The sequence below is a fragment of the Lissotriton helveticus genome, chromosome 1_2, assembly GCF_964261635.1.
Source record: "Lissotriton helveticus chromosome 1_2, aLisHel1.1, whole genome shotgun sequence".
Lineage (NCBI taxonomy): Eukaryota > Metazoa > Chordata > Amphibia > Caudata > Salamandridae > Lissotriton > Lissotriton helveticus.
Window position 1 is genome coordinate 71,964,722 of NC_136058.1, and position 24,439 is coordinate 71,989,160.

Below are 24,439 nucleotides of genomic sequence, written 5' to 3' on the forward strand. Positions count from 1 at the left end.
GTGTGGTGATGGGCTTGCCATTCTATTCACTAGATTATGACTATACACAGAGATCCCCTACTACAGAAGGAGTAGTTTCTGTTCTGTAACTCCAGTTCTGTAGTAGGGGTATCTCTGTTATAGTCATAAGCGCCCGCCCTCCTCCCCGGTGGAGAATTGTTCATGTAAGTAATGCTACAGGTCTGGCGTTTTTACGCCTTCAAAAAGAACTGAAGTCAGTGGGACCTGCTATGCATTCTGGGATACTGGGAGAAGGTTCTAGAAGGTTTCCTTAAAGGCACAGTATCCTGTTTAAGCCACATAATGGCAGCCTATGGGGCTTGTCTGTCCAGGCCTTCCTCTCTATCATTTCTGAGGGGTTTTTGCAGTAAAAGCAAGGGAAATCTGGACAGGCTTTGCTGTTTGTGGATTTTTGGTGGAATTTCTAGTTGAAGTACTGGACAGTGTAGCCTGTGGATATAGGCTGCATTATTTGTCTTTAAATTTTCTCTTAAGTGTCTTTGCAGTTCTGCAATTTTTTGACAACTTAAGAGATTATTTTTGATTGCCGGGGTCCACGCACATGGGCGGGACTATTCACTAGATTATGACTATAACAGAGATACCCCTACTACAGAACTGGAGTTACAGAACCGAAACTACTCCTTCCATCACATAACGCGTACAAGTGACGTGCATGAGTGCACACAAAAATAGAAAAAAGACTGCGGAATCCTGCGGGGTTAGTTAAAAAAAGTGCTCACCTCTACGTGGATGATAATGTGAGGAAATAATGTAAAAGTTAAAAAAAAATTTATGTGGCATTTTTCTCTGTCATTTTGTTCCTGCAGCCTGTCTTGAGTCGCATGACTAGGTTTAGTTGTCAGTTTGCCTTTGTGCATTCCTCCTAGACAGCCATACACAATAAAGATCTTAAGTGTGCCTGGATGGGCCATCATTGGCAGAATGGGAGGGCATGCAGTTATGCACTTCTCCACTTACACCTGATTAGGCTGTGTCCTGACTATACACAAAGGATTGCATACCCCTGTAGTTAGTCTGGAGCCAGGGCAGGGGAGGCAAGAAACCTGTGTACTTCAAAGGGAAACCTCTTTAAGCTTCCCGCTTAAATATTGGACCTCAGAGACCAACTCTTCAGTACACTCCTTGACCTGTGGGTTGGTCAGAAAAACTGCTTTTCTGTCAGGGGGTGTATCGCTCTGCTGCCTGCTTGCTGAGAATGAAGATTGGACCTGCACCATTCATACCAGGCTGAAGTGACTCCAAGGGTGTGAAAGCTGACTTTCTGGTCTGAGCTACAGGGACATAACCAGCTCCAGAAGCTCCTTGCTACTTCCGAGCTGACCTGCTGCCTGGACCTGCAACTGGACGTGCCTTAGCCCTGCTGGCCTCTACTGGGGTGGATTCCTGATCCACATTTGGTGCCCCTCAGGTCTTAGACCTGTGGTGTGGCTCGGTTGTGCTCTTCTGTGGTTTTTGGGCTCTTTACAAATGAGCCAGTTCGAGCCAAGACCTTGCCGCTCGCACCCCTAACCAATTTTAAATTCCGGTTAATCAACTTTTCGTGCTACAGCATCAACCACCTCAGTGACCACCAATGCGAAGTACCAGCCCACATTGTCGATGACACAGATCGATCTGCACACTACAGCATCGTCCGTCCGAGACGCCTGACTGGCTCTTCGCGCTACTTCAGTGGACACCGTGGCTCTCTCCCCGCTTACCATGGCCTCATCCACCACGAACAGAACTCTTGGTGCTGGACTGAGAAGGTAACTTTCAGCAGGACTAACCTGCTCCCTGTATCTGACCTGCGCTCCATCCCAGTTGGTTTGATCTTTCTCCCGATCTTGCTCTATTAGATAGCCTCAAGTGGTGCTTTGAGCTTTTAGGCGCTATTTTCAACGAAATCTTTAAAATTGTAAATCTTCCGTTCTACTGATTGGATTTTTGTCATTTTGATATTAAATTATTTATTATGCTCTGTTTTCTTAGTTGATGTGGGATTTTTATAGTGTTATTGTTAGACCTGTCTGCCCTTTTGGTAGTCCCCCCTAATTATTTATTTATTAATTTTTGTCCCCTTTTTGCCCCTCAAAACCCTTAATTTTTATGTCCACTGAATTTTTGCGGTGTTGTCCTAGGGGTTAGGTGTTCTTGCCCTCATGGTCCTTTTTCCTTGAGGCCTAGGTGTCTTTCCTGACTGAAAACTAGGAGGTATCTAAAATGGTGGCCATTAACTGCCATAACAGCCATCTTTTGAGAAAGACCCATAGGGTAATATAGAGACCTTCCAGAATCTTCTGGACCCTGCTGGACCCTTTGTGGTCAGCCTATAAAAGGCCAGGGGCAGGGTAGCCATTTTGTGTAGTCCAGAAGGCTTGAGGAGTGAGGCAGTGGTGTAGGGAGGTGGGCGCGCAAGAAGTAGTTCGTTTATCTGAAAGGTAGTCAACCTCTTCGCGAGGACGTCCCCCCCCTAGCTCCTGACCGAGCCCTTTCGTTGGTTTTTGGCACCAGAGAAAGGCAGCTTCGTAATTATAGCTGGCCCCTCGTGACCCCCTTTCCCCCTGCCTTTCCAGACCCTGGGCGCTGACTGTGGCGAGCCCCACTAGACCGCCTTACCGGTTCCCAAGAGAGAGGGAGGCAGGAATAAGTTAAGGCGTCCTGTGCTGCCCGAAGAGTCACTGGTGAGGAGGCTGGTGTCTGCAGAGGTGGCGCCGGTCAGAGCGCATGCTCAGGGGAGGTGTAGCCGACTGCTGTGAAGAGCGAGGAAGCGCTGATCTTCGCGCAGGCCCAGAAGCGGTGTGCCCGACTGACTGAGTAGGAAGAGAGGCGGCGCTTTGCCGAGACACTGCTTCCCCGCGCCTGCTCAGTGGCGCGATCGTCGAGGGAGCTGAGGAGACAGCGCAAGTGACTGAATCACCGCTAGCCCCAGGCAGGCCTTCCCTCAGTGCCGGCTTGAAGAACACTTGTCCCGGCCCAGGCGGGAAGAGCCGCCGGGAGAGGAGAGCTGGTGACTCAGGGCTGGTTGACTGAACCGGCATATTACTCGACTGGCCCCAAGTAAGGTGGAGATAAAGGGGGGGTTGTTGTATGACTGGGAAAACAGCCGTGATACAGAAAGGGAGATCTTTCTTGCCCCCTAATACCTTGGATAACTGAGAGGCCAGCCCTGACATAGTTGGGGAAGACTGAGACTAAAAGTCATCAGGATTAAGAGTAAAGAAGCATAAGTGAAGCAGGGGAAAGCAACTGTGCTAAAGAAGAAAATTGAACCCCTGTGGCTGATAAAGATGGGGATTGAGGTCTAATGTTGTATTCTCTTTCAGAGGTGGAAGGGGAGGAAAAATTGTGACTTTACCTTATTCAAGCACTTGAGCAAGCTAATCATGAGCTGATTGCAGCATTGTACCTGGCATTTGAAACCCTGGGGGTTACTCAGCTGATTATAGGGAAAGTGTCACACGGTGGTTACCAAGGTATCAATCCAAGATCCTATTGCCTGGATATTCCCAAGGTGTTAAACCAGGGTGTTTTATGAATTAATGGTTGAAACTGTTTTTTTTATGTAAAGCCAGAAATGCTGAAGTAACTGGAGGAGGAGGGAGTGAGGAAGTTTACATAAACAAGGAGCGTAAATGCACTGAATTCATTGTAACTGTGGGACTGATTTAGCATTTGAACAGAAAGTAAGAAGTCAACAACAAAAGAGATAATAAAGCTTTTCTACTTTTATAAAAAGTAAGGTGTAATGTCATTTTTGGATGGATAGTCATTGAGTTACTGAGTGGGGAAGACGCAAACTTAACACATGTTCTTTGGAGTTTAACCTTGCTACTTAGTGCCAAGCTACCTTATGTGACTTGGGTGTACCCTAGGTCCAACAGTTATGTTTCCACTTTATTAGTGCTTGTGTTCTGCATAAATACTTTTACACACTGCCTCTATGTTCACCCTGACTGCACTGTGCCAAGCACAGGTCAATTTAGTGTTTGCTTTTGGCTCCACCCTGACGAGTTGTGGTTGCTGTTTGAGAAGGGTTTAATTTCCCCTCTGCCCCCTCCCCCCTACAGTAACCAACTTTCTTTAAAATTTGGATTATTGTTTGGGGTGGATGTCTTAAAACCTGAAGGAGTAATCACAACACTTGTTGGGGTGAACCCGCAAAGTCACTGAATTAACCTGTGCTCAACACCTACCTGGTACCTGTGTAACATAGCAGCCAAGCTTCACTTAGGGCAATGTGTAAACTATTTATTCTGTACCCAAACAATCATAACCCTAACAATGTAAAACAATAAAAATCACAAACCAGATTATAAAAGTAGAGTAAAATTTTATAAACAAAATAACAACGAAAAGACAAAAATATACTAAGGGGAGCAGGAGGTTTGTGTTAAAGATTTTTTAAGCACAAATGGCACCGAAAACCTCAAAGTGCCAATAGCTATCGTTGGTCACAGTGGTCCAGTACCTAGACATGATTAGAGGTCTACTGCAAGGAAGCTCAAGTTGAATACCCTAAACAGGTTTGTCCTGGTCAGTGATTTTACCTTCTAACTTGTGGCCTGAGTAAGAGTTCCTCGTAATTTTACGACCATACGTAAACTCCTGTTTACTCATGGTTCGGAGTTATGAGTGTGAACGTAATTAACGCAGCCAATAATTATCTGATGCGTTAAATACTCAACCTTCATTACATTTCGGCAAGTCAAACCTGCTGAAATTTAACATGGGAAAACATATGGTATTTATCGTATCATGCAGATTTTGGTGCGTTAAACACCAAATTCTACATGTTCCCCATAAACTCATAATAGGTTTTATTTCTCGCACCCAATAAAGAACGTACCCAGTTGTATTGCTATTTATCAGGCATGCTGCATAATTCCTTAGCTCGTAATCAGGGCCATAGGCTTTTAAGTCCCAATCAACCACAGAAGTGCATGTCTAAGGCCAACAGGACCTCAGGTGAGAAACCTCGGAGTGCACTTCTGGTCCCCTCCACACAAATTAAAATTCACTTCTAAGTATAGCAACATTTGTGCAAATTTCAGTTTTTGCCTCAAGCCAGCATCTCTCCTCATCTCCATTTATCTGCCCTTCATACCCTCCTATTTGTGTCCAGAATCGAGCCCTTCATCCAATGTTCCATGCTTGACAGGCAGTGCCATATTTGGTAGGTATTCATTCTCTTTTTACGTGTTTTCCTGTTCCTTAAGGTGGTTGTGATTGCTGAACACACTGGCTATTTAAGTCTGAATTTTGTGTTGTCCTGTGCTTTAGTCTTACATTCATTCTTGAATCAGAATGAATATAAATACATAATCTATTAACCCCTTCGACGCTCATGACGAGCTGGGCTCGTCATGCAGTAGCCTCCTGCTACGCTGATGACGAGCCCAGCTCGTCATGAATAGTGGTATCTGTAGAATCCCAGCACAGGAGAAAAATCCCCATAGCGTTCAAGGTGTTAATATTGTGACAACATTTACTTCTATTCTAATTTGTAATAGCACAGCGTGCTGCGTTGAAATAATAGAACATGTGTTACTTCAGACAATCCCTCAATAGTTTCTACATTTGCTTTCTTTAAGACTGCAGGGCTTTAAGATCTTTCTAGAATTGCTAAAGTCTTTACACGTTATGAGTAAGTTTTCAGGCTATATCAACGGCTTCACGCAAAATTCACTGTAAGTCTTATCACAAACATTCATGCCTTTTGCCGATACGGTAGTGCAGTACGAATAGGTCTCTTTTATAGTTTGAGATTTTTTTTAAACATACGTAATAACCACCTTTCTCACTGACTGCACATATTTATCAATCTATCTTGAGAATGATGTGTTTTTGAAAATAAGTAATTCCTTTCCCTAAGAACGTCAAAGGAGGAAGTGAGTTGGTTAATTACAGCTTAAGCATCCTAATAAAAATGGCCCAAATGTGTAGTCTTTAATAAATTATTGCCATTCAGTTTGTGTTTCGCACTTTTCTCGGAGCTCATTAAGTACACCTCAAAGTTGTCTAGCACAAATGAACTTTTAGTAAGTAAGTAAAACTTTATTCGGGATTCATTTTCCATGAATTACCATAAAAGCAAACATTTCATTAACCAACATTTTCAAATCATTACAGTTTTAAAAAATTTGCATCAAATTAAGTAAAACGGTTTAGCTATTGTGATTATGAAGGTTGACCCTAGACTTAAAAATGCATTTTAGGAAGGTACTGACGACTTTACAAACATATTCTGAGCTTAAAAATTGTAACTTCAACATTGCAGGGCGACATTTACGAAGTCCAAAAGATTTCAGCAATGGAGTTAAAAAAAAGTCTTCGATGGACAGAGTAATATTTACAGAACAAAACCGTATGTATTGTTGACTGGTCAGATATTCCATCACAAGGGCAGGAAATTAAACTCTCGTCCCAGCTATTTCTATTTGGGAATGCTACTATCCTGTGAAAAATGTTCAATCTGAATCTCGTTAGTAAAAATCGTTCGAACTGCGAGACTACATAGGTTAGGTATGGTTCCATCTCAATAGTCGTCATAACTGCCAGAGAGTGCTGAACTGATGGTTTATTAATCTCCTCAGTTATACGTAGTTCTTCAAAGTAGCTCAGCGCCTTAGCCTTGAGCTCTTTCTTAGGAATTCTGGCTATAGTATCGGGATTATAATAAGTCAGCCATTCCTAGATTAATGAGGAGATTTTTCACGTGAGTTAGCCAGTCAATTTTTTTTACATGATCAAGTTTCATACAATCTGCCACAATAGCTTTAGTTAAGGAATTCTTTGTTGAGACCCATATTCTGCGCCATAAGAGTACAGGTTCAATTTTGGCCAAGTCCTCGATGTGCGGTAGGCCCAGTTCTGTGTGAGATGCAAATGTAGATACTCTTTTGGGTACTGACAGTAAGAATCTTATGAATATGTTCTCTGCAACCTGTAAAGGTTTTGTTTGTTTGTGGCCCCATAAACCCGCCCCATAAAGTGCGAATGAGTGACACTTTGCTCTGTATATTTGAAGAAGTTCAACGGGAGGTTTCTTCCCTAATTTCTGGGCAAATTTCATGAGGGCAGCCATAGAGCGTAGAAGTTGGTGTTTACGTGATTCTATGGCCGCTCTCCAATTGATCTTACTGTCTATCATGATTCCCAAATAGGGATATTGGGAAGTAGTTTCTAGTTTTACATTGTTTAAAAAAATGGGTTTAACAGTTTTCCTAGCGCGTCCTGCTATCATAACGAAGGTTTTCTTAATGTTTATGAGGAGATCTAAATCACTCATAAATTTTGCGTAGCTATTTAATGATGTTTGTAGTTCGCGAGGTGTACGTGCTATGATTACCGCGTCGTCTGCGTATAAAAGCGCAGGGATTCATCGATCTTTGACGCGGGGCAGGTCCTGACCCCCCGTAACATCTCTACCTCAAGGCCGTTGGTATAGAGGGAGAAGAGAAAGGGGGCCAGGACGCATCCTTGCCTGACGCCGCGATCTACTCGGAAGGAATCTGTGAGTTCGCCCCGGACACCATATCGAACTCTCGCAGAGGCGTTCGAATAAAGCTCTCTAAGGAAGGTCACGAGGGCCTCGTCAATTCCCATTTTTGCCAGGACTGACCAAAGTTTTGCGTGGCTAACGCAATCAAAGGCGGCAGAGAGGTCCACATATACCATGTAGAACCTCTCGCGCTTTGCTAGAACGTACTTTCCCATCAATAAAGCCAGGTTAAGGGCTTGTTCTGTTGTTCCGTGGCCCTCTCGGAAGCCAAACTGGATATCCGAGAGGCACCCGGTCTCGTCCACCCACTCCTGGAGACGCTGGAGGACCACTCTGCCCAGTGCCTTCCCCAGTGAGTCCAGGAGGGAGATTGGACGATAACAGGTTGTTTCCTCTCTGTTTCCCTTCTTAAAGATTGGGACCAGGATTGATTGTGTCCAAGATATGGGCAACCCACAGGCCATTGCTGCATCAAAGACCCTTTTTATTATTGGTGCCCAGAGATCTAATCTAAATTTGAAGAAATCAATTGGAACCCCATACGGGCCTGGGGCTTTTCCACTCTTGCTAGCATTTAGTGCGTTTATTACTTCGGATAAATCGACTGTTACTGGAATTGGGAAGGGGTTGACCGTATTTACATTATCGTTTTCTCCATCATCATCTGCTACTGATGATTTGGAGAAGATCCTTGAGAAATGATTTATCCAAGATTGTCCCTCAATGGCAACGTCGAGGGTTGGTTGGTCTGTTGGGTCTGTCAAAAAAGGTGCCTTAACAACCTTCCAGAAGAGATCACTGTTTTTATTTAAAGAACTTTCGTGGAGCTGATCCCATAGCACCTTTTTCAGTTCTTCTTTCCTCGTTTTACAGGCCAATTTATAAACTATTCTCAGGTTCCTAACCCTCTCTTTATCACTTTTTGGCTGTGATAATGCTTTCTTTAATTTTTTGTGAGCTACCGACAATCATGGTTAAACCAGCTGTTTCTTTTTTCTTTGGTTCCCTTCTGTTTTACAGTGAGGTAATCATTTACTTTACCCAAAATTAAGTTAAAGTGAGTTAGGACTAGGTCGTTAGGTACCCCCATATTTAGGCACTTCAGAATATCTGTCTGTGCTGCCTTTACAACCTTGCTTGTCAGGAGATTTGGGTCAATTTTCCCCCACCCAAGCGTGTAGCCATTTGTTCTTATAAGCTGGATGTTATTCTGAGAGAGAGTGGACATTAAGATTTGGGCTGATAGGTGAGATTGATCCAGTACTAGATCAAAAGTTAAGGCTGAGTGATCACTTAATGTGTTAGTTTTCACTCCGAAATTCACAATCTTACTTTCACGGGTCGCTGTAGTGAGAATATAGTCGATTGTGGTTGCACTACCTCTACCAAGGTATGTAGGGTCAAGCTTCCCTATTAAAGGGTTTATTTGGTTCAATATTGTTAGGTCCAGACTGGACATGGATTCATTTAGGAGATCTCCCACCGCTGAGTGAGAGAAGTGAGTTGTTTGGTCCTCCATTTCATGTCCCAAGCCACAGATGTTACTATTGTATTTTTCACACGGATGGAGGTTAAAATCGCCACCCCAGATTATGCTCGATGGTTCAACCCCTGGGATAAGTTTCGTATCGGTACTTAGCTTTTTACAGAGTGCACCCAGTGTTTTTATTCTATCATTTTCCGCCAAATTGTCATAAAGATTAACTAAAAGGATGGTCCTGTTTGTATTAAATGACAATCTCAGAATCTGATAGTGGGTCTCTAAGCTAATTGGGGTAACAACCAAACCAACTATTGTGTTTGATATATAAGTTGTCAACCCGCCTTTAGGTCTCCTGTGGGGTCCTGCGATCCCTGGTGAAAAGAAGGTTTTATATCCTATCAGATGCATTTCTTTAGTGAGCCAAGTCTCCCGTAAGACTAGAATGTGAGGGTCATTAGCAAAATCTAAAAGGCTTCCAGACAGGATTTTTTCGCGAAGGCCAGCACAGTTCCAGAACATGATATGTATTGTTTGTTTTCTCGTGGGTCTATTTGTCCTATTTGTGGTCCTCACTGTAGTGTTTGTGATGTTTTGCACACATCCCAACATCTCCCCGTTGTGTTCCTCACTGGATGGAGTTAGGCGAACAGTGTTCTTGTCTCCTCTGGTTAGGTTAACCCTGACCCTCTTTGATGGTTGGTTTATTTTTGGCACGGGCGGTTGATCTTCTAGGCTGTTGGTTCGACCCAGGTTTTCTTTGGAAATATCACCGCGTAGGATACCCTCTTTCAGCCCAGGACCGACTTTGTGTTTGCTATTAAGTCAGTCCAGTCCATCTAGATCGCTAAATGCCGAGTAATGATTAAAAATTGGAAAATTGAAATCTAGGGATGGTGGTTGATAATTGTTATTCGAATTGCCCCGGTATGGCTGGGGGTGAAGTTGTTGCAGTAGGTGGTTGGAAAAGTGGTTCTGAATCGGTCGATAGCAAACTTCTCTCCACTCCGGACAGTGTCTGATCTTTTGAGTTTGTCTGGGGTTGGTTAACAGTTCTCGTGGGTAGAAGTAATTGACATAGTGGGTGGAGATACTATCTCCACCCATAGGATCATACCAGTCACCTAATGTTCTAACCACCCTATAGTCCTTAAAATTAATAATTATGACATCTCCCTTTTTGTCTTTTGGCCTCGAGCCCACCCACACCGCCCGCCTTACTGACAGAATTTCTCCGTTTATGTGAGCCGGAAGGGGTCTATTCTGCCTCAGCCAATAAATGGTTTTATTTTTTAGTGCATGATAGTTTTCTCTTACCCCTTCTGCTAGTTCTGGGACTCCTGTCAAAATGATCGTGTATGGTGCTGAGTCCGGTGGTAGGTCTACTGTTCTACGTCTTGATCTTTTTGAGTAATCTAATGGCTGCCCCCCCGAGTCCCTATTTGGTAAGTTATTTATAGGCAGACTGGGTTTTGCTGTTGGTATTGAGAGGTTTGATTGGGTTGAATTACTTGTCACGGAGTATTGAGGGTGAGACATGTGATGATGGATTAGTGGATTTAATAATCTTGGTGGTTGGGGCCTGGGGCGGGTTAACCGTGGGAGGATGTAGGTGAGAATTGTCTATAATGGGCAAGGGAAGGTCTAGGTTATGTTGTACAACTTGTGAGGTGGAATATGGGGTGGAAGAAGGTTTGGGCTCGGCAGATCTACCCCGACTGGTGACCGCTGCTTTCAAGCTGGTCAATGTGGCTTCCAAAATGGTGAGTCTTATCTCCACCTTTTTTATAGACTCGCTAAAAGGGAGGAGCAAAGATCTGAGCAGGAATTCAAGGTTGCCAGTGGAAGTTGAGGGTAGTGATTAATTTGTTATATTGATCATTTGAGTTTCCACAGCATCAGAAATATGGGCGATTCCAACTGAGGGGAAACTGTGCACTTCGTCCGCTATTTGATCACGCTTGGGCGGTAACTTTGGGCCTTTACCGAAATCAGAATGGGGAATTTTTGATTTGGTATGACCTCCCCTCGTTTTTCTTCTTCGCTTGTTGGGTGGGGGAGCATAAGCCTTTGCCTCGGGGCATAATTTTTGTTTGCTTTTCCCAATAGTGACTGGTTTAGACGGTAGGATAGGTTGTGAGGTCAAATCAATTGGGTCTCTGCTGGGGGTGGTTGAATCACTCGCCATGGGCGATTGCTCTGTCGGTGGGCTAGGGGGGGTAGTATGGTCTCTCAGGAGGAGCGGGACACCCTCCTCAGATGATAGGCCCTCGTCAACAAAGAGGGACTCGCTGTCTTGGGGAGAGGAAAAGTCAATCAATGGGGTGTTTTTCAAATTTTCAATCGAGCGACGGCGTTCAGCCCTACGCTCGGCCATTGAGGAGACTTTGTCCGCACCGCCTGGTGTTCGTGCAAAGTACACGTCCAGTGTCCTGTTTTTAGTTGTACCTCCCGCCTTTACTGTGGGGGCCTCGGGCGCTGGTGATGGCATGACCAATATGTAATCTCCTTTAGTAGGGTTGGCGGGAATATGATCAAGAGGGAGAGCCCAGCCCAGGCTCCTCAGGCCTCGGAGGGCCACAGAGGGCCCACCCTTTGCCCGGGCTTAGCCCCGGGCGCTCCCGCGCAGCGAGCTATGCTAGTTCTTATAGGTAGTTTTTTTGAGGCGGTTGGGCTGGGCGGGGCGGTCAGGGAGAGCCGGCCAGCTGGTTCGGCCTCAGCAACCCGGGACTCCTGGGAAACCGAGTCCGGGTTGTAGCTCGCAGCCCTGTCGCACGCCCGACGCCCAGCAGGTGACGGCCTCGGAGACCCTCCTCCAACGACGCGGGACCCGCGGAGCGGGTTCCGCTAGGCGTAGTGACTGGTCCGTGGAAAAGCAGCAGGTGAGGGTATGGCGCAGAGAAGAATCCCAGTGCAAGTTGAAATCAGCAGCTTTTGAGGCGGTTGGGCTGGGCGGGGCGGTCAGGGAGAGCCGGCCAGCTGGTTCGGCCTCAGCAACCCGGGACTCCTGGGAAACCGAGTCCGGGTTGTAGCTCGCAGCCCTGTCGTACGCCCGACGCCCAGCAGGTGACGGCCTCGGAGACCCTCCTCCAACGACGCGGGACCCGCGGAGCGGGTTCCGCTAGGCGTAGTGACTGGTCCGTGGAAAAGCAGCAGGTGAGGGTATGGCGCAGAGAAGAATCCCAGTGCAAGTTGAAATCAGCAGCTTTTGAGGCGGTTGGGCTTTGCGGGGCGGTCAGGGAGAGCCGGCCAGCTGGTTCGGCCTCAGCAACCCGGGACTCCTGGGAAACCGAGCCCGGGTTGTAGCTCGCAGCCCTGTCGCACGCCCGACGCCCAGCAGGTGACGGCCTCGGAGACCCTCCTCCAACGACGCGGGACCCGCGGAGCGGGTTCCGCTAGGCGTAGTGACTGGTCCGTGGAAAAGCAGCAGGTGAGGGTATGGCGCAGAGAAGAACTTTTAGTACATAAAGCATCCCATCTGTCTGTTCATATTTTGAATTTGAGCAATTTTTACATTTTAGTTTTTTAAAGTACAGGTTCAGTAAAAGAAAACTGGATCATAGTAGTTTGAGAAAGCAAAAGTGAAGCGCAGAGAAACATAAAAATAAATAAAAAAATAAACCATTTTTGTTTTAGAAACTAAGAGGTTAGAAATAATGTGAATAAATGAACAAAATAAGCATAAAAAGACAGAGGTAAAGAATGTAGAAAAATTTAACTGGTAAAATGCAGAAATAATATGACAAAAGGCAAATGAAAAGCTGCGGATCTTAGCGAATAGCGTAAATTTAAGATGCGCAGGGAAATGGAAATTATGTAAAGCAAAACAATAGAAAATGATAAACTAAGTGAAAACAAGGGCGAATAAGGCAATGAAAATACTCCTTAAAAGGAATGAAGAACCAAAATAAGAGAGAGGGCATTTATTAAACAAGCATTAAAAATGCAATAGGTCTCACCTTTGATTAAGTTAAAGCCATTTGCTTTGCTATAGTATACCATTAGCAAAGCAAATAGCTTTAACTTAATCAAAGGCGAGACCTATTGGATTTTCAATGCTTGTTCTTCTAGCAGTCCATGAGACTAAGGTATATTGTTGCTCTCTCACTTATGTACTGCTTCCACCTTTGAATTCACCCTCCCACTGTCAGAGTTGCTCCTCGCGCCAGATGTTTTTAACCCTCGCTCTTCCTTGCCTGCCCAAACACCTACTGCTCACATTGATCAGAAGCATTTATATCCTCTTCCCACCTGATCTACCATTGCTCCTCCACCCCCCTCCTAATTTGTTTTAATTTTTTCTTCTTTGGGAGGTATGAAAACTGCAATTTGCTGCCAGGCCACCACTTTCTGCACTTATGCACACATTGTATTAATTTTTATTCAGCACTCTTAGATAGGCGTCCATCTGCCATCTTGGAACGGTAAATAAATACATGACAGTCGTGTCATGTTGTTTGCACTTTTTTTTTCACAACTGTGTTGTTGTTCGCACTTTTAAAACTTTTGTGCTCAATAAGCCTGTGCCAAAAGGACGAGTCACGTGACTATATTCTGTTGAGTGTGGTGCACCCATTGCAAATATACGTCATGTGTGGGTTTCATATAATAAAATTTATAGATTTTTTAAAATAATGTTTTGACAATCGGTCCACAGGAATCTATGTGATAGCAAAATATGCCATTACAAATTGCCCTGGGCAGTCTTAAAATTAACGAGGTGCATCATCATTTTGGAAAATCATACATGTGACATTTCCAGCTTATTGTCATGTGTGCGTTTGCATGTACACACACAGACATTAGGAGACTGCATACAACAGACTGGGTTGAACAGCTATTCCCAGACTTTAAGACTATGATACACTATGCACACAATACCGCTAGTGCCTTCCTCAGTACGTAATGTACTGAATTCTGGAAGAACAACCAGGGCCTTTATGTTCCAATAAGGTGGATGGTAGGCACTTAAAACATGGCCTGGGGCAGAAAGACCCATACACAATAGACCTGGCAGTCACAAGGGACTCTGAAGTTTTGAAACCCAGCACCTCGGCACAATGACTACAGCCACTGAGAAAACTCGGACATGTATAAAAAGGCCTAAGGGCCTGCCAGAGGGTTTGCAGCTACCTTTTAAAGCTGCCCTGCAGCTAGTCTGGATCAGTATTTCGTTCCTTTTCTTTCTCTTTTCCATCATGGTTGTTTCTTGTTTTCCCAATCTTTTGTGTTTTCTGATGTGTAATGTTTGATGGTATTTCCGTTTCACTATCTAATGGCTTTAGGAGGTTCGAGGTGAGTCACAACAAAGTCGCGTTTCTTTCTCCTGGGAATGTTACCGAGGAGAGAGGTGCTGCTGCTACAGAGTTTGAGGTGAGGGGAGCAGTGGGCTTTGGGGGGATGAAAGTACCGTTAAACAGAAGGGTAGGCCAGATGCGTGCTGCAGCCTGCATGTGGTTTGTGGCTGGGCTGCCAGTATTAAGGACACGCAGACAGCAACCTAGTTTATGTGGGTTTGTGAGAATGCTAATGTGGTGATACGGGCAAAAGGTAAGGTGTTACCTCAAACGTAGGCTGAAACTGAAAACAAAACGTGAAGGCTAGGAATGTAAATACATGCAGACGGTAGCAAACATAACTAGAAGAAGTAACGCGATGACACGCTTACTGTGTTTAAAGTACAATTAAAGTACTAAAGTGTACCACAATGCGTATGTACTTGTACAAAAAAATAGTTTACAGCACTGCAGATGCTGGCGGAAGTATAAGTGAAAATGAGGGCTTCAGTAAGCTAAGCAAGAACGTGTCCCACACCTGGTTAGGAGTCAAATCAGGGAATTGCATTGGGATGTGTGTTCTGGGGGGCAGGCAGGGTTGTGGGTGGGGGGGTGGCACAGCAGTGATTCGGGGCCATTCGTTGGCGGATAGGTGCGGTGGCTTTGGCCACCAGCATGCAGCGAGACGCGGGATGTACGGTGGGACCGGGATGAGAATGTTGCAGGGAGCTGAAGGGCCCGTGGATGGCAACGGGGGCGGGGGGGCACCAATGTGGATATGGGGGAGGGCTGGGCAATGTTGCTCAGTGCGGCGGGGGGATGGGGGAGTGGGCTTGGGGGTAGGGGGGGCGCTTGTGGGGGAGGCTCAGTCTAGGTTTGCGAGTGGTTGGTGGGTCCCACTGGACCACAGGGGGCAGTGGCGGAGACCAAAGGGGGCAGCTGAATACACCACGGCCATCCGGACCCGATCCTTGACGGGTCCGCGCTGATTAACTCCGGTTCCAGCACAAATAGAAACCTTACGCCGAGCCTTCGGGTTCACGGCTTCTCCCGCACTAGAAGATTCTTGCTTCCAGAGGCGCTTCCTTCTACTTACCAGATCACCCACGGACGTTTTACCGCCGAAGAAGACCGTGGACTACCAAGGATTACTTAACACTCCTCTGTCCAACCAGCAGCACCGCCCACAAAGTGCAACCCGGTCCTGAAGATGATGCCAAGTCACGCGGATCGAATAAATGACGCAGCCCCCACTGTGGCTCACCTGAATCATTACTTCCAAATCAAATACTATTGCAGTGTAATTCATCTTTGAGCTACTTTGTTCGTCTGACTCACACTGTATATATTATTACACTCTCACACTTTGCGCCGTTCACGCTGTCCACAATTGTCACTTGCGTCGCCATTTGTGTCACTTGTACATACCTAGCACCAAGTGCAATTCGGGTTGTCTATTCTTTTCTCTCTTTTTTTTTTCACAGAGCTGCTATAACTGTATTTTCTACTTTTCTTTTATTATACGATGCCATGAGCACGATTTCAAAATGAATTGAGTCTCCTTATTTCCGCTCAAGTAATGCTTTTTGCATACATGTTTAATTGTCTCCACAGTAACACCAGCTGGGATATTGTTGGTTTATTCTGTTCTGGGGGGCAGGCAGGGTTCGGGTGGGGGGGTGGCACAGCAGTGATTCGGGGCCATTCGTTGACGAAGGATAGGTGCTGGGGCTTTGGCCGCCAACATGCAGCGAGAAGCGGGATTTAATACTAAGAAGTATGCATGCTTCTTTGTATTAAATCCGAGGAACCATTAGGGTGCCATCAATTGATACCAATGGGACACGATATTTAGATTCTAGTCGGATTAATAATTTACGATGTTTCACTTAATGACTCACCTCTCTTGTCTCTGATGAATATTTTTAATAAATTGATAATATTGTATGTACAGGAATATTTTTTAATACAGTTTTATTTACTTAATGTTTATATCAACAAAATTGTATTAGAACTGTTATAATTTAATTTTCTCCTGTAATCATCTTGAATTATTTCGCCTTTTTTGAGAATGTATGATTTTGGGGCATTCTGATTTTTGACACCGGTGCGAATGAAGTATGCTTGAAGTTTAGTTCTCACTAGTAGGTCTCTCCAAGGGATTTTCTCTTTTTGTAAATTCCACAGGGGGCAGTGGCAGAGACCAAAGGGGGCAGCGAGGTGGCCCTATGGGCAGGGTGGTTGACTGGAGGTCGGCTTGACATGCTGTGATCCTGGGCAAATGGGTCCTTGTCAGGCTACCACGGGGGAGGTCTTTGGCCTGGGGGTTATGTTCTGAGTGGGGAGCCGCAAGGAGGCACGCAGGAGGCCCAATTTGGGAGTTCATGTTGTAGGTGGGCGTAGGACAATAGCAGGGGATGGGTCCTGCCTGCTTTGTGGAGTTAGAATATCAGAGTGGCTCAACATCCTGTGATCCTGGGCTGTTCATGTGTCTCACAGAGTGGCGCAGGGAATGTGTTGCTTCGGTGGTGACGCAGCATGGGCAGCAGTAGACACTTCAGGTCAGGGACGGGTTGGAGGGAGACTGAGCGAGGGAATGAGGGTAGAGGGGGGGAGGAGCATGGGGGCCCTCATTTCGCCAGCTTAAGACAGGACAGTTAGGGGTCTAATTACAAGGCTGCCCAGGAGGACGTTTTTCGAAAGATAAGAACAATAGAGTCTAACCTGTTAGGATCCATTGGGCACATCTTGGGGGGGGGGGGGCGAAGAGTTGCGGGGGCACCATGGGGTGTGGGTAGCGGCACTAGTCCGAGAATGTTAGGGAAACACTCCTGTAGGATTGGGTTGGGTTACCTTATTACATTTAATAAGTGCCAACTTTTGATTAGGAAGACGTAGGAATATCATGTTTGGACTCAAATGAAATATGATTTAAAATACTCTTTAATAGTAAAGTTGATTTTTCAATTACAATTTTGAAAATGCACTTTCAGAAATGTGGCATTTTAATGCCCTAAACTTTGAGGCGGCCTAGGAGTTTCCAGCTGCTTTGGCCAGTTAATTGCTCCCCCATCTGGAATGCGTATTGGGCCTAGACTGTGAACAAAAGGACCTTGGGTGTAGCTAGGAGAGGGCAATCTTGCAAGGAAGGGAATGGCGAGCTGTTCCCTGCCCCACTTATATTTCACTCTCGCAAAGGAACTTGACCCCAGACTTTTCACCCTAGAACTCTTGGTACCTGGGCAGGGAAAGAAAGGGGAAGGAAAGAAGTTTCCAGAACCAGATGTAGGGGTGAGCTAGAGGTTCCACCCACTGCAAAGGATGGCACCAAGTATTAATATTGGACCGCCTGATTTACTAATTCGCTCACTCCTAGCTAGGCCTGTGGACATTCCAGAACAAGGGCTGCCTTGTTCCCCAGAGGGCTACCCTGCTTGAGGCCTGCCTTATTTGCCAGAAGACTGCCCTGCTGCTTGAAAACCTGCCCTACTTCCTGAGAAGGAAAAGTGGAATGAGTTTCTGATCCCCAAGAGGTGCCTCCTCAGGTCATGGAGACTTGGCTGGCATCAGTTGAGCTCCTCCTGTGAAATCCTGACGTTTACAACTCTGCACTGGACTTGAAATGGTAACTTTTTCAGCAGGACTAACCTGGTCCCTTTATCCGGCCCACACCATCGCGGTCGGCCTGAACGTGGAACTTTGCCCCAGTCTAGCATGAACAGCTACCCATACTTAGTGCTTTCTGCTTCTTGGCGCTATTTTTACTTACACCTTTAGAATTACACATTCCTGGTTCTACTGTTTGGATTATTGTCATTTTAGTCGTATTTTATTTATTATATTTTTCTCTATTTGTCTAAATTGGTGTGGTCTATCTTTTGTATTGTGCTTTGACTTTACAACTATTTATTTGCTGCATAATTACTTAACCATTCAGACTTAACTGAGAGGCACTACGTTATGTGTTAAGCTAGCAGAGGGTTAAGCACAGGTTAATTTAGTGACTTTTTTTGGTTCACCGTGACTAGGATTGTGGCTGTTGCTAGAAGGATTTTCACCTCCCTTCAAACAAAATCCCAATTTCTTAAACTTGTTAACACATGTACACAAAATAAGAAGAAAGAGCAAACAAGAAACAAAGAATGGGGGAAAAAAGAATAAAATGTCATGTGAATGGACACCGACAAAGATGCTGTAAACTGTAAACCAGAAGGGAAGTAAGATGTTGACCACCCTGAGTAAAGAAAGGGCAAACAAAGGTGAGGTGGAAGCACATCAAAATGGTAGAAGGTGAAGGAGAGTGGGAAGTGTAGGGAAAAGAACTGGAGTGTATTGGAAAAAGTAACTTCTTTCAAGGGATAGAAGTGAGTTGACGAAGACAAGTATTTCTAGACGGAGAAGGAAAGGTCTAGGTCGGAATAATTGAGGAGGGACATATGAGAGAGGTGAGAGATGCTGAAGTGATGGGAGAAAACAGACTGACTAGAACTGGAGATGCAAAACGAGAGATAAAAAAACTGATGGGCGTTTGTGAGGACTGCAATTGAAGAGTACCTCAAAATAACAACACTTATTTAAATCTGCAATGCAAATTCATCCTGCAAATAAAAATGTTCACGGAGATAATGAACAATGTGTAGGTAAACTGGTACATAACTGGGATTGGGAACTATTTTAGGCTTTAGACCAACTGGTCTGAAAAACACCCATGCTACACCTTAATCTGGACACAAACCCTGGTTCTCTTTTCCGTGGCAACTTTAAAAAAAGCATAGCGTAGAAAATTAGCTTATTGGTTGAAGGGGATGAAACCTGGTGCCGGCTCCATGGAGTAGGGGGCATCCTATACCATGGTGGTTAAGAGGGCAGCTGATGTCCTTGGAGTGGAGCTGTCCTCAGTGGAGGTCAGGACTAATTCCCTGACCGAAGTGCTTCAGCCTGGGGCTTCCACTTCAGAACTCCTTTTGATATTTAATGAAGCTCTTACTGATGTTCTTCTAGGCACATGGTCCAAGCCTAGCACAGGGGCTACTGTGAATAGGACAATTGCCTGCCACCATCGCCGAGCTCTGGGCGACCCAAAGTTCCTCAGCCAACATCCCAGCCCAGAAAGTTTGGTGGTGCAGGCTTCTACATGACAGGGCACGTTCCCTTCAACCCCTCCAGATAGGGAATCCAAGAGGCTGGATTCATTTGGGAAGAAAATGCTTTCTTCTTCCAGCCTGACACTGCGGTCGGTCAATACTGCATGCTTATTGGGCCTTTCTCCCACTCCCTTAGTGAGTCGGTTGCGCAAGTGCTGCCTAGTCCCGGAAGAGGCCCGGGCTGTGCTCTGTCAGGCTGTTCAGGACGGGAGAGATGCAGCAAAATTCACCATCAGGTGTGGCCTTGATACAATGGATCTGCTGGGCACATTGATTCCCACGACAGTTGCCTTGAGGCGCCATGCCTGGCTTAGGACAAGTGGCTTCTCAGAACATGTCCAGGCAAATCTGATGGACATGCCCCTTGATGGGACCCGCTTTTTTGGGGAAAAAGGCAGGTTCAGCCCTAGTGAGGTTCAAGGCCTCTTGGGTTACAGCCACGTCCATGGGCCTCTCTACTATTCTTCGTGGCTAGTCTACCTGTTGCTCCTTTCGTGGCAACGGAAGGGGTTTCCTGCCTAGTCAGCCCTATCTTAGCTACTGTCCTGCACAGATTTCCCAAGCTATACGCAGTTCATTATGACTAGGAATGGAAGCCAGAATTCTCGGCCACTCTGCCCTCGGCCGCCGCAGCCTCCAAACACTCCTAGTCTGACTCTGCATACCCACACCACTACAATTGGTGGGTGCATCCATTATCCCCCCCCCCCTCCCCCCCCCCCCCGGAGGTTCATAACATTGGACAAGTGGTGGGTCTTGCAGAACATTCAGGAGGGCTGTTATTTTACTTTCCTCCTCCCTTTCTTCCAAATCAGGAATGGCTGACGGCAGATCATTTAAAATTGCTCCAGGAGAAAGTTAAAGCTCTCTTAGCCAAGGGAGCTACAGAAAGGGTCCCGGTTTCAGGAGTAGGCCCATTTTAGATCTTCGGACCGTCAATCTCTTCCTCAATACGGAGATATTCAAGATGCTCACTCTGGCTCAGTTCTTTTCTGCTCTGGACCAACGAGACTGGATGGACATACAGGATGCGTATTTTCACATCCTTTTCGGCGTTGCCTGCGGTTTAAGGAAGGCCGCGAGCACTTTGTTTACCGTGTTCCCCTTTGGCCTAACCAGCCCCCCCCCCCCCCCCCTCAGGTGTTAAATGTGATAGCAGTGGTTGCAGCTCATCTGCGCACTTTAGGGGTGTCAGTCTTCCCCTACCTCGACGACCGGCTGTTGAAGGCGTCCTCGCCCCAGGCAGTCTCCCACTTTTAGACTATGGCGTTCCTCCTGCATTCACTAGGATTCTCTATAAACGTGCTGTGGTCACACATGACTCCTTCTCAGACGCTTCCTTTTATCGGAGCAGTTTTGGGTCTATCCCGAGCAACGAGTCCAGGATATTCAGGCAATGATACAGATATTTCACCCTCTGTCCTGAATTACGGTGAGACTGGCTCTGAGGCTGTTGGGCCTATTAGTAAAGCATGCCAGGTGGCGTATGTGGGCTCTGCAGTGGGATTTGAAGTTCCAGTGGGCACAGCATCAGGGAAATCTCACCGATGTGGTTCAAATCTGAGAAGGACCTGCAAAAGATCTGCAGTGGTGGTTGATGAACCGCAATTGGGTCAATTGCAGACGCCTCTCCCCTCCCCAACCAGATCTCACAGTTGTGACAGATGAATCTGAAAGAAACAGGTTAGTATTAGATTCCTTACCTTAGAATATCCCCAGGCGTCCGTCTGGATCCGGAAACTTTTGCGTAGCAGTACCCCTGCGCGTCGGTAGGCGTCGTCTGCAGGCGTCCCCTGCGGCTCCGCGTCGTTGGCGTTGTGCGCCGTGCGCCGTGATGATGTCGCTGGAGTATATAGACGCCGCCTCCGCGCGCTGACGTCAGTTCTTCTTTTCTCTGCGCCAGTTAGCGCAGATCCGAAGAGCAGTACTCCGGTCTTTTGACCTAGTTTTGTTAACTTTAACTCTTCTTCAAGGTGCCGGTAGGATGCCCGGGTTTAAGAGTTGCGACGGGTGCGACCGAATGATGTCGGTCACCGACCACCATCGACTCTGCCTCCGGTGTCTGGGCGCGGACCACGACGTCGAGTCTTGCGTCGACTGCCGGGCCTTGACAGGTAAAGCTAGACGGGAGCGGTCCCGCAAGCTGCTCGAACTCCGAGTGTCGGCCCCGCGTCGAGAGCGGTCCCGGTCCGGTCGGAGGTCGAGGGAGCGGTCGAGGGAGCGATCGCGGAGCCGCCATGAGCGCTCCGGGAGTCGCCACCATTCCTCCGGTTCATCAGGTAAGCGTCACAAGAGGTCGGGGCGTCATCATCGTACCCCCGACTCCCCCCGACGCCCGCGTGATGCGGCCGGGGGTTCGGGTGGCCCCACCCCCGCGGCCCCGCGTGGGTCGCCGATGCCGTCTGCCCCATACCCGTCGGTCCCTGGGGAAGGCGCATCGCGCGAGGAGATTGAGGCGTTCCTCATGGCTATGAGGGCGATGTCTCCTCCGGCGGGGCCTACGGCGCCTGCGGGCCCGTCGGTCCCGTCTGGGAGCCCGAGCGGTTCGGGTGCACCTGCCCCGACGCCGCCGAGTGCTCCGGCGCCGCTGGGCCCTTCAGGGTCGTCGCCAGCTGGTCCTCCGGCCTCCCCGGCGCCGATTCCATTGGGGCAACCCGTGGTGCCGCCTCCGCGCGGCGCCGTGACTCCGCTGTCGGTTCCGGCCGGCGTCGGGTCCCCGGCGCCGTGCGGCGCCACCCTCGATCCCTCTCTGACTCCTTACGCGGAGTCGGACCGGCGTCGTCCGGCGCCGTTGGGGCCCATTGGCTCCGAGGAGCCGGTTTACATCGTCGACTCGTCCTATGGCGATGAGGACGAATATGGAGAGGGTTGGGAGGGGTCTGAGGACCCTTTGTCACGAGCCTGCCAGTATGACGTGGACTGGGTAGGTGACTTAGGTGAGGCCAGTGGTCTGGACGAGTCGCCCAACCCTGGGTTTGTCTCGCCTTCCCCTGTGGCGTCGGAGGCGGGGCTGCCTATTCGGTGGTCCTGATGAGGGCTGCCAAGGCTTTGCGCCTTGAGCTCCCCGTCGCTAAGGTGAAACCTAACATCCTCACCGAAGTATTTAAGCCGCAGTCGTGCCCACAGGAGCCTCTGCTGCCATTTAATGAGGCCCTGACGGATGTCCTTTTGGGCACCTGGTCCAGGCCCGCTTCCGGTGCACCGGTTGACCGGAACGTTGCCAGGCGTCACCGTCCGTGTTCGGACGACCCTGCCTTCCTTTCCACCCATCCCTCCCCGGAGAGTCTGGTGATCCAGGCCTCCACTTCCCAGTCCGCATTCCCGTCGGCTCCGCCCGATCGGGAATCGAAGCGATATGACCAATTTGGCAAGAAGGTCTTTTCGTCTTTGAGTGCTGGACTGCGGTCTTGTAATACCGAATGCCTCTTGGGCCGCTACACCCACTCTCTGTGGGACACGGTCGCGGAGTGTCTGCCGCAGTGCCCGCAGGAGGTGCGGGACAAGCTCAACCAGGCCTTGGTTGAAGGCCGGGACGCGGCGAGGTATTCGATTAGGTGTGGTCTTGACACGACCGACTCGCTATGTCCACTACGGTGGCGATTCGTTGCCATGCTTGGCTGAGATCCGCCAACTTCTCGCCGGATGTCCAGACTGCCCTCATGGACATGCCTTTCGATGGCAGTCGCCTGTTCGGTGACAAGGCGGACAACGCGCTTGAGCGCTTCAAGGACTCCAGGGTCACGGCCAAGTCCTTGGGTCTTTCGACCCAGCGCCAGCAGCAGGGTTCGTTTCGCCCCTTTCGTGGCCAAGGAAGGGGCGGTCCCACGCGTGCTGCCAGCCACGCGCCGCAGAACGCTCCCCAGCGCGGTGGCGGCCGTGGTTTCCGCCGTGGTGGCGGTAGAGGGCAGCGGCGAGGTCAGTCCACACCTCCCCCCGCTGCAGCCTCCAAATCTTCCTAGTCAGAGCTTTCGGGCCCATGTGACGCCAGTGGGTGGCAGGGTTCGTCATCACCACTCCCACTGGCGCACGATTACATCGGACAGGTGGGTGCTGCAGCTCGTCCGAAGGGGCTACTCCCTCCCCTTCGAGTCCACTCCTCCAGCCATGCCACCGCAGAACCACCGTGTGTCGGGGGACCACTTGACACTTCTGCAGGAGGAAGTTACGGCCCTCTTGGCCAAGGGGGCCATCGAGCGCGTTCCTGGGCCAGAAGTAGGGTGTGGTTGCTACTCCCACTACTTTCTGGTGCCCAAGAAGGACAAAGGGGGCCTTCGTCCTATCTTGGACCTACGGGACGTCAACGGCTTCCTCCGGAAGGAGAAGTTCAAGATGTTGACTTTGGCTCAGGTCTTGGCTGCTCTAGACCCACAAGACTGGATGGTAGCGTTGGACTTGCAGGATGCGTATTTTCACATCCCCGTCCTGCCGGCCCACCGGCGTTACCTGCGGTTCACGGTAGGCCACGAGCACTTTCAGTTTATCGTGCTCCCATTCGGCATTACCAGCGCCCCACGGGTGTTCACGAAAGTGATGGCGGTGGTCGCAGCTCATCTGCGCCGGTTAGGGGTTTCAGTCTTCCCCTACCTCGACGACTGGTTGTTGAAGGCGGGCTCGCCCCAAACAGTCGTCCACCACCTTCAGATGACGGCAGACCTCCTGCACGAGCTGGGGTTTTCCATCAATGTGCCGAAATCACACCTGTGTCCCTCTCAAAAGCTCCTTTTCATCTTAGCGGTTCTCGACTCGGCGCAGTTTCGGGTTTATCCTCCGGAACGGCGGGTCCGGGATATTCAGGCTCTGATTCCCAACTTTCAGCCGTTGTCCCGGATTTCGGTCAGGTTGACGCTGCGGCTTCTGGGGCTGATGGCCTCCTGCATCCTTCTGGTGCATCACGCCATGTGGCGGATGCGGGCTCTGCAGTGGGACCTGAAGTTTCAGTGGGCCCAGCATCAGGGCAACCTGTCCGACCATGTCCTGATCTCGGAGGGCACTGCGAGACAGTTGCAGTGGTGGCTTACGGACCGCGATTGGG

The 24,439-nt window shown here is 48.2% G+C and overlaps 1 protein-coding gene across 4 annotated transcripts in view; it reads left to right on the forward strand.

Moving 5' to 3' along the window:
- Nucleotides 1-24,439, forward strand: part of DEPDC1 (DEP domain containing 1) — a 362,287-nt gene that overhangs the window by 78,047 nt on the left and 259,801 nt on the right. For 2 of the 4 annotated variants that reach the window (XM_078668810.1, XM_078668812.1), the window contains exon 6: nt 6,284-6,370. The exons of the other annotated variants lie outside the window; for them this stretch is intronic. In XM_078668810.1, the coding sequence (XP_078524936.1) occupies nt 6,284-6,370 (87 nt within the window). The remainder of the gene's footprint in view (nt 1-6,283; nt 6,371-24,439) is intronic. 4 annotated transcript variants of the gene reach the window in all.